Source organism: Rhinopithecus bieti, unplaced genomic scaffold, assembly GCF_001698545.2.
Source record: "Rhinopithecus bieti isolate Rb0 unplaced genomic scaffold, ASM169854v2 scaffold_32008, whole genome shotgun sequence".
NCBI classification, from domain to species: domain Eukaryota; kingdom Metazoa; phylum Chordata; class Mammalia; order Primates; family Cercopithecidae; genus Rhinopithecus; species Rhinopithecus bieti.
Genome location: NW_016814433.1, coordinates 2,145,459 through 2,156,193, shown reverse-complemented (window position 1 = coordinate 2,156,193; position 10,735 = coordinate 2,145,459). Strand labels below are relative to the sequence as shown.

Below are 10,735 nucleotides of genomic sequence, written 5' to 3'. Positions count from 1 at the left end.
AAATTCCTCAGACACTGAGTTAAAGAAGGAAGGGGTTTATTCGGCCGGGAGCATTGGCAAGACTCCTGTCTCAAGAGCCAAGCTCCCTGAGTGAGCAATTCCTGTCCCTTTTAAGGGCTCACAATTCTAAGGGTGTCTGTGTGAGAGGGTTGTGATAGATTGAGCAAGCAGGGGGTATGTGACTGGGGGCTGCATGCTCTGGTAATCAGAACGAAACAGAACAGGACAGGAATTTGTACAATGCCTGGAATCTATAGATAACATAACCAGTTAGGTCAGGGGTCAATCTTTAACTACAGGGCCCAGGGCACGGTGCTGGGCTGTCTGCCTGTGGATTTCATTTCGCCTTTTAGTTTTTACTTCTTCTTTCTTTGGAGGCAGAAATTGGGCATAAGACAATATGAGGGGGTGGTCTCCTCCCTTAACAGGTTACTAAAAGTAGCTACATCAAGATAAAATTATCATGACCTAATATAGTTTATGCATTTTATGGTAAGTTACCAATACAAGATATAAATTTGGATGCACTTTCTTTTTTAATACTTCATTTTTTATAGTGCAATGTAATATGTGGCTAAAATTTTAAGTTATCTGTGAAGTAGGAGTATGACAAGAGGCAGGGCTTTCCTTTGGTAAATAAATTTGTGTGTGTAAATTGAATTCTTATGTTTGGCTCTTGGGAATAATTAAATAAGACGCATAAATTTAAAAAATTGGAAATAAGCTGGGCACAGTGGCTCACACCTGTAATCCCAGCACTTTGAGGGGCCAAGGTGGGCAGATCACGATGTCAGGAATTCGAGACTAGCCTGACCAATATGGTGAAACACCATCTCTACTAAAAATACAAAACAAAATTAGCCAGCCATAGTGTCACGTGCCTGTAGCCCCAGCTACTTGGGAGGCTGAGGCAGAAGAATTGCTTGAATCCAGGAGGCAGACGTTGCAGTGAGTTGAGATTGCACCACTGCACTCCAGCCTGGGTGACAGAGACTCCATCTCGAAAAAAAAAAAAAAAAAAAATCAGAAATAACCTTATTATTAGAAATTATGCTCAAACTTCTCCTATGTGTGTTTAGCATACTTAGTGGAAGAAAAATGTCTGTATTGCTAAAAACTAATTGATCCAGCAACTGAGAATACATATTGGGTAGATCATGCAATCTCTGTTGTAAATAAAGTTTCCAGGCAACCATGGGTCTATTTCTAGGCTCTATTCTACTATTTTCCTAACCTCATGCCAACAGTTAATGATTACATTGAGTATTACAATTTAGTCATTCTTCAGGTCAAAATAACAATTTCCCCCATGTTTTTCCAGAAGTGTCTTAATTATCCTTGGCTTACCTGCTATTTAACCTGAATCTTAGGCTTGTTAACCAAAAATCCTGTTGGGATTTTAATTGGAATTGAATTGAATTTATGGGTTAATTTTAGAGAAATGGATAGTCCTACAATGTTTGGTCTCCCTATCCATGAACTTGGTATAATCTCTCCATTTATTTTGGCTTTTTGTTGTTGTTGTTGTTGTTGTTGTTGTAGCACTTTGACCTTGGAATTTTTCTTAACAATCTTAATATGCTTTTTCATTTGGTGCTAATTTTGACTATCCTCCACTGCTGCCTGGCAAATTATTACTTAGCCATTAAGTCTTAGCTCAAATGCCACCTCCTCTGTGAAACCTTCCTTCTCCTAAGGCCCCACCAATCAGGGTATTTTGCATACAATTGCAAGAACAGATATTTACTAACAGCAGACTATATGCCAACACACTGAGTTAAGCACTCGCTGAGCATGAACTCATATGATCTCCAAAACAGCCGTTTAAAATCAAAGTTGGTGCTATTATCTCCATTTATGACAGGATAAGCTCAGAGAGGGCAACTTGTCTGAGGCACACAGGATGAGCTAGGGCAGGATATAAGCCCAGGCACTCTAGCCTCAGAGTCCATGCTCTGGTGAATCGCCTTGGAAGCAGTTGTATTAAGAACGAAAGTTGTACTTTTACACTGTTGGTGGGAGTGTAAATTAGTTCAACCATTGTGGAAGACAGTGTGGCGATTGCTCAAGGATCTAGAACCAGAAATATCATTTGACCCAGCAATCTCATTACTGGGTATATACCCAAAGGATTATAAATCATGCTACTATAAAGACACATGCACACTATTTACAATAGCAAAGACTTAAAACCGACCCAAATGTCCATCAATGATAGACTGGATAAAGAAAATGTGGCACATATATACCATGGAATACTATGCAGCCATAAAAAATAATGAGCCCATGTCCTTTGCAGGGACATGGATGAAGCTGGAAACCATCATTCTCAGCAAACTAATCCAGGAACAGAAAATCAGACACCGTATGTTCTCAGTCATAAGTGAGAGTTGAACAATGAGAACACATGGACACAGGGAGGGGAACATCACACTGAGACCTGTTGGGGGGTGTGGGGCAAGGGGAGGGAGAGCATTAGGACAAATACTAATGCATGTGGGGCTTAAAACCTAGATGTCGGGTTGATAGGTTCAGCAAACCACCATGGCACATGTATACCTATGTAACAAACCTGCACATTCTGCACATGTATCCCAGAACTTAAAGTAAAATTTTAAAAAAAGAAAAAAGAACCGAAGTTGTTTACTTGCTGTCATTCATGCATCCCAGAAAAAAAGGTTTGAGTGCACACCCTGGATTAGGTACTGGGAAAGGCACTAGCTAGACAGGTGGTGATGAATAAAACAGACAGTAAATAGAAAATACATCATAATAATGTATCATGTATTTTAAAATAGCTACAAGATATTTTAAATGTTCTCACTGCCAAGAAATGACAAATATTTGGGCCAGGTGCAGTGGCTCACACCTGTAATCCTAGCACTTTGGGAGACCGAGATGGGTGGATCACCTAAGGTCAGGAGTTCGAGACCAGCCTGGCTAACATGGTAAAACCCCGTTTCTACTAAAAATACAAAAAATTAGCCAGGCATGGTGGAGCATGTCTGTAATCCCAGCTACTTGGGAGGCTGAGGCAGGAGATTCACTTGAACCTGGGAGGCAGAGGTTGTAGTGAGCCAAGATCGGGCCACTGCACTCCAGCCTGGGTGACAAGAGCAAAACTCTGTCTCAAACAAACAAACAAAAACCAAAAACAAGAGAAATGATAAATATTTGAGTGATAAATATGCTCATTAGCCTGATTTAAACACACCACAATTATACATATATTGAAAAATCACATGGTACCCCATAAATATAGGCAATGATTTGCCAATTAAAAATGAAATAACACTTAAAAAATAAAAAGTAAAAAATAAAAGTTACACCAATAAATATAGGAGGTACAAATTGTGCTAAGTGCCCTGGGGATGAGGAAAGGCGGGAAAACTTAGGGCTATATAAATGAGAATCACAAAGAGAGGAGGACAGGAGGAGGGCAATTGCAGGACGGGCTTGGGGGAATGCATGTCCTTGGGTGCGGATCACAGGAAGGAACTCATAAGCTTGATTCAGCATGTGTTGAATTTTCCGCCAGAGACACCTCCAGTCTGCGGAAGGTTGGACATACGGAAATCTGGGACTCTGGCATCATGGCTGGGTTGAAGGCAGAGGATGGTAATCACTAAGGAGCAGGCTGTGGTTAAGCCACCAGTATGGAAGAGACTCCCTGAAAGGAAGCTGCAGAGTGAGAGGCAGGTAGAAGAGAGGAAAGAAGAAAATCACAGAGGTGGGGATGTCTTTGCATCCCTGTGTCTCCAGTGCCCAAAACAGGGCGTCGCGGAGAAGAGGCGCTCAGTACCTATCTGTTGCCTGGCGGGCTGAATGAATACAGGGGCGACTGTCTCAGTGTCGCCTTAATTGTGTCCCTTCCTCTCTAGACCTCCGTTTCCCTCTGACCTGGGTCGGGTGGGCAGCTGCGGCTGCTGGGGCTCGGTGGGGCCCCTCCCAGACGCGCGTCCGCATTTGCCTGCCGGGTGTCGGCGGGGCGCAGTGTCCACTGGAGCGCGAGAGCCCCTGGGACCGCGGAGGACAGTGGCCTCGCCTCCCTCTGCGATTGCCCAGGAGCTCAGGGGAGGAGAGTGCGAGCGGGGAAAAGGGGTCCTGCACCCAGAATGGGGCGGACGTGGCGAGGAAGCCAGGGAGAACGGGAAACGAGGCCCGCGGTGCAGAGGGCGCAGGGCGTGCGGGGACACCTCCCGGAGAGACATGGTAGGGGCTGAAGTAAGGAGATGGAAAGGAGGGGGAGATCGGGGAGATGGACCTGAGAGACCCAGAGGCCTGCAGAGATTTTCATCCGGGACCCTTCAGAGCCCAGGAAAGAGCAGGTGCGGACGCGGGAGGGCGCCTCACGCCAAAGCGGGTAGCACCAGTGACCTAAACACGCCCCGCTTGGAAGCTCCGGGACGCACCTCTGCCCGGGTAGCGCAGCAGAGGCTTGGAGAGGGCGAGGTGGTAGGGCCCAGGCTTCCCCTAGAGGGCTGGCCCGAAGCGTTGGAGTCCAAAGACCCCTCCCACCGCCGCCGGGTGGCAGAACTGGGGGCAGGCGCGTCCCACCGACCCCGAGGGGTGGCCCCGCCCCAGGGCCGTGGGGAGGCGCCCCCGTGAGGGGCGGAGTTGTCACCGCCCCCTCCCCAATCCCCAGGGACTGCGGCCCCTTCTTAAGCCCGCGGCGCTTCTGGCTGCCCCTCACTCGTCTCGCCTGCCAGTCTCCCTCCCGCGCGATGGCCTCGGCGCTGAGCTATGTCTCCAAGTTCAAGTCCTTCGTGATCTTGTTCGTCACCCCGCTCCTGCTGCTGCCACTCGTCATTCTGATGCCCGCCAAGGTCAGTTGCATCTCCAGGCAGCCCTTCGGACACCGGGCGCCCGGTGCCCACTAAGGGACACCGAATCCGGGAGCCCTGAGCTGGAGCGCACGGATTTCGTGGGGGGCACAGCTCTCCCGGGGAGCGCGCACTCAGGAGCTCCAGGTGCCAGATGGGAGGTGCCCTGTAAAGAATCTGAGGGGCATGGCGACCCCAGGGCGCACCACCCTTGGGGTTTACAGATCCCAGGGCGCAAGAGCCGTCCAGGCAAGCACAGAAACCTCAAAGTGAGCACAGATCTCAGTCACACAGATCCCAGCCTTAGGCTCAGCCCCTGGCTCCGAATTGAATCTCCCCACAGTGCATAACCCCGTTTCCTCCCAGAATGCCACCTGCGCCAACAGAGAACCTGGGAGCTTGCCTTTCCCTCTCTCTCTCCTGTCTTTTCCCTTCGCCAAAGAAGACTTCAAGCTGTAGGTGACTTCCGCCGTCAGGAGGGACCTGCAGGATAAAAATCATCACCCACGTGGATCCTGCGCTGTCTTTGCCACTCTCTGGTCCTTCCTTGGGCCTTAGTGTCTGTATCTGTGATCCACATTTCTTCTAACCTGGAGAGCCACAACTGATTCATAATCCTGCCCCAGGCTGCAGGCAGGTCGGGGTTGGCCTGCTTTGCCTGCTGCCTGCTGGGGCTGTAGCAGGAGGCGGGACACATTCCCAGAGCTCACGCCTTGGGTGGCAGGACCTGGAGTCGCAGGGAAGCTTCCTCCCAGGCCCTAGTCTCCTAATGCTTCTGTGAGGGAGACAGAGAATGAATGGCCTTGGCCGCAGGGTGGGGGCAGGCTCCACTGGGCTGTGCACAGCCAGTTTGGCAGAGGCCCGAGCCCTTTGAAGCCTTTTGTGGCTGCTGGCTGCTCCTTCCTCGTTCCTTCTTTCAGCCCTTTCACTCTCAGCCTAGACAGGAAACCTCCAGCTCCCCCGCTCCCCTCCCCAGGCAGGTTTGGGAAACAGAGGAGCTCTTCAGGGGATGCTCTGGGGGGAGCTCTAGAGGAAGGGAGTGCACTGGGGTGTCAGGAAGCCAACTTGCAAGAGAACTGGACTTCCACCATTCTCTCATCTGTGTGACTTTAGCCAAGTGCCTGTGCTCTCTGGGCCTTGGTGTTCTCATCTGTACAATGGGGCTAGGCGGTTTGGTTCTGACACTTTAAGGCTTTGGGAATCAAAAGGGATTAACGTTGGTTCCTAGGATGGGGGAGGGGGAGACTGGGAGGAGCCCTTGGGTGGGCCTAGCACAGGCCCTGGATGGGTCAAGGACAGCAGATCCAACTGTGGAGGCTCTGCAGGTGCCACACCACCTGTGAGCAGCCACACTTCCTCTGTAGCAAGAAGCTTGGGGCTGTTATTGTCCAGGGGAAGGAGCCAGGCAGGAGAGCTGTGATTTCAGCCCTGCTGGTAGGGAGTGATGTTCCCTGGAATGATTATAGTAGCTTGGCTGACCTTCCTGCCCCAGGAGACCCCACTCACACACACATACACACACACACACAGTCACAAACACAAACACACACAGACACACACAGACACACACACACACAGTCACAAACACAAACACACACAGACACACACACAAACACACAGACACACAAACACACAAAACACACAAACACACAGACACACAGACACAAACACACAGACACACAAACAGAAAACACACACAAACACACAAAACACACAAACACGGCCGGGCGCGGTGGCTCAAGCCTGTAATCCCAGCACTTTGGGAGGCCGAGACGGGCGGATCACGAGGTCAGCAGATCGAGACCATCCTGGCTAACACGGTGAAACCCCGTCTCTACTAAAAAATACAAAAAACTAGCCCGGTGAGGTGGCGGGCGCCTGTAGTCCCAGCTACTCGGGAGGTTGAGGCAGGAGAATGGCGTAAACCCAGAAGGCGGAGCTCGAAATAAGCCAAGAACCGGCCACTGCACTCCAGCCTGGGCAACAGAGCGAGACTCCATCTCAAAAAAAAAAAAAAACACACACACACACACACAAACACACAGACATGCAAACACACATACAAACACACAGACTCAAACGCACACACAAAACACACATAAACACACAAACACACAGACACACACACAAACACACAAACACACACAAAACACACACAGACACACAAACACACACACACACACCCTGAGCTGGAAACCCCAACTCAGTGTGTATGTGTGTGTGTGTGTGTGTGTGTGTGAGAGAGAGAGAGAGAGGGAGAGAGAGAGAGAGAGGGAGAGAGATTAAGCTGTCCTGTGAATGAGGACCAGGGAGGGGCAGCAGAGAACCCAGGGAGAGTCCTTCCAAAGGCTGCCTTCACGAGCTTTCCTTCTGACGGGGTTGCGTGAGGACCCTGGACCTTGTCTTCTTGTTTTTCCCTTTGTGCCTGTCTCGGTCACCATGCATCCACCCCTCCATGGCCACCCCATTGTGCAAGGAAACCCAGAGGGTACACAGCACAGGCAGGGCAGCTGGGAAGCTGGTGAGAAGCTGGCAGGACCTTGGCAGCCTGAGCAACACAGTCCTTGCCAGGAGGTGACTCCCAGGGCACGACACCCTCTCCCAACACCCAGGCCCCTCTCCTCACCGGCTGTCTCCAGTTCTCCTGTCTCTACCTGGACTCCCGCCTGGTCTCATCTCTGCTCCACTTTCTCTATCCTCTCTCTGGGTCCTTTTTTATGAAAAAAAAAAAAAATACAATAAATGATAAATTTATTGTATCATTTATTTTATTAAAATGTAAAAGTTTTTTTTTTAACAAATCTGTAAGGTATAAAATAAAATAAAATACCCTCAAATCCTATAAGTTATTCATATTTTGATGAACATCTTTCCAGAAACCAATCAATCTCTTCTCTCTCTTTCCAAACACACACACACACACACACACACACAGAGATACACACACACAGAGTAGGTTTTGGCTGCATTTTTTCATTAAGTGTTGTGTCAGGACACCCTGACTTGTTAGTGTTAAACTTTTCTAACATCTGCTTCCCATCCTGCCCTCTCCCTTGACACTGTGGAGGCATTCTAGACTAGGGGAATCAAGCCTGTTGACTTCAGGGATGAGACACCTCCTGGGCTTCCAAATAGTGGCATGGAGGTGAGGGGGCAGTTAACCTTGTGTCTCATCCTCTTTCCTAGTGGGTCTGTTTGACTCCTCCAGGAACACACAGTGTACACTGGTGACGCACGCCACCTACTGCTTCTAAGTTTAGAGAATCAAAAGTTACTGAGGACTTTGTGCGCCATATGGGAAGAATGAGGACTCTTAAATCCACGATTTGCAGATGAAGACATGAAACAAGAGGGCATAGGAGCCAGGATTGGGAGCACGAGGAGTAATTTATGAGCCACATTGTTTAGAATTGCTATCACCTGATGATAGTAAGAAGCAAACTAATGTTTAGCTAATATTATTGTTTTAAAATTCTCTCCGATGCACCCTCTCATTGTCTGCCGCTGGAGGGGATCATTCTCATGGCCTGCCCAGTGGTATACCCCTGACACCAACGCCCAAAGAAGTTAGTGGCTGCCAAAGGCCAGACAGTGGCTGACAGCGGGCGCCAATCATATCTGTCTGGTGTCAAAGCCTGGGCTTCCCGTGACGCTGCTGTTCCGCCTTTAGTTCAGTGGCTGTCAACCAGCATTGATCCTTTCTCCTGCCCTCACCCTGCCCCACAACAGGGGACCTTTGGCAAAGCACAGAGACATTTTTTGCCGTCCCAAATGGAGACAGTCTTACTGGCATCTCCCAGGTGGAGGCCAGCGGTGCTCTAAACATCCTGCAGTACACAGCCCCCACAACAAAGAATCATTTAACCCAAAATGTCAGTGTGCCGAGGCTGAGTAACCCTGCCTTGCCAGTAGGGAGGTGCCCTGGGATGCTGAAAAAGATGTATTTCTTGTGTCTGATCACACAACCCCGACAAAGAATTTCTAAGTCTTCCTGCAATGTTTTGTGCAAATAATACATACGCTCTTCTGGGTGATGAGAAGCAGGGATTGTGTACAGGTGCATCTGTTCTTCCGCAGCGTTGTCAGAGTTAAACTCAGATGAATGCTATTGATTCCTTTAATAAGCATTTGCAAAGATGGCCAGGAGCGGTGGCTCATGCCTGTAATCCCAGCCCTTTGGGAGGCCAAGACAGGTGGATCATCAGGCCAGGAGATGGAGACCATCCTGGCCAACATGGTGAAATCCCGTCTCTACTAAAAATACAAAAATTAGCTGGGCGTGGTGGCACTTGTCTGTAATCCCAGTTACTCGGGAGACTGAGGCAGGAGAATCACTTGAACCCAGGAGGCAGAGGCTGCAGTGAGCCTAGATAGTACCACTGCACTCCAGCCTGGGGACAGAGCAAGACTCCGTCTCAAAAATAAATAAATAAATAAATAAATAAGCATTTGTAAAGATATCCTAAGTGTTAAACCTGTTCTGGATGCTGAGGACAGTGCTCAACAAATATAGCAGGTTCTTGAATAATGTTGATTCATTCAACATCATTTCATTATAATGTTGATGGGAGGAAGGGGGGAAAGGAAGGATCCCTTGAGCCCAGGAGGTGGAGGCTGCAGTGAGCTGTGATTGTGCCACAGCACTCCCACCTGGGCAACAGAGCGAGACCCTGTCTCAAAAAAAAAAAAACAAAAGCGCGAGAGAGAACGAAAAGAAAATGATTACCAGCTGGGGCCACTGTCTGTGTGGAGTTTGCACGTTATCCTCGTTGTCTGCATTGGTTTTCTCCAGCTACTATCGTTTCCCTCTACATGCCAAACCTGTGCACGTTAGGTGAATTAGAGGGTCTGTATGGTCCCCATCTGAATGAGTGTGGGTGTGCGTTCATTGTGCATTCTGCAGTGGGCTGGCATCTTGTCCAGTGCTGGTTTCTACCTTGTACCCTGAGCTGCCGGAACAGGCTCTGGCCACCCAAGACCCTGACCTGCCGTAACTGGATAATTATCTACCTTGTTTTTATTAACGTTTCTTAAGCATATGTATAGCTCACATTCCTTTCCGTGTTTAATATTGGAAGTGTTTTGGTCCTTGTTTTGGATCTCCGTGATGTTTTTGTGACCAGAAATATGCTGTAGAAATTTAACTGTTGTTTCTAGCAATTTGCCTATGGGAATATTGGCTTACATTGTTTCGCTTACACATTGCAATTTCCAAAAACCGATCAATGATGTTAAGTGAGGACTCACTGTGCTGTTTGCGCTCTCGAGTCGTGCACTGGTTGTGGTGGTAGAAGGACAGTTGAGGAAACAGTGACAACCCCATATGCTAATGGCTGGGGAGGGTACTCAGAGGAAGGGCGCAAACCAGACTGTGGAGGGGGTGCAGGGAGACATTTAAGAAGGAACTCTGAGGTTGGGTGCAGTGGCTCACGCCTGTAATCCCAGCACTTTGGGAGACTGAGGTGGGCGGATCATGAGGTCAGGAGTTCGAGATCAGCCTGACCAACATGGCAAAACTCTGTCTCTACTAAAAATACAAAAATTAGCCTGGCCTGGTGGCGCACGTCTGTAATGCCAACTCCAGAGGCTGAGGCAGGAGAATCGCTTGAACCCGGGAGGTGGAGGTTGCAGTGAGCTGAGATCGTGCCGTTGCACTCCAGCCTGGGCAATAGGATCGAAACTCTGTCTCGTTAAAAAAAATAAATGCCAATGAAAGATAAAACAACTTAGGGAGGTGGCTAGTTTTATTATATAATAATTATTATTTTATTTCAATAGCTTTAGGGGTAGACGTAGTTTTGGTTACATGGATGAATTGTATAGTGGTGAAGTCTGAGATTTTAGTGCACCCATCACCTGAGTAGTGTATGTGGTACGCAATATGTAGTTTTCAATCCCTCACTCCCCTCCCA

The 10,735-nt window shown here is 48.6% G+C and overlaps 1 protein-coding gene across 6 annotated transcripts in view; it reads left to right on the top strand.

Moving 5' to 3' along the window:
* The first annotated feature begins 4,641 nt into the window (after positions 1–4,641).
* Positions 4,642–10,735, top strand: part of SLC13A5 (solute carrier family 13 member 5) — a 30,216-nt gene continuing 24,122 nt past the window's right edge. For 5 of the 6 annotated variants that reach the window (XM_017850699.1, XM_017850703.1, XM_017850701.1 and 2 more), the window contains exon 1: positions 4,643–4,826. In XM_017850699.1, coding sequence (XP_017706188.1) covers positions 4,725–4,826 — 102 coding nt within the window. In that variant the 5' untranslated portion in view covers positions 4,643–4,724. Of the gene's footprint in view, positions 4,827–10,735 lie in introns of all 6 variants that reach the window. The other variant, XM_017850704.1, reaches the window with a different exon arrangement.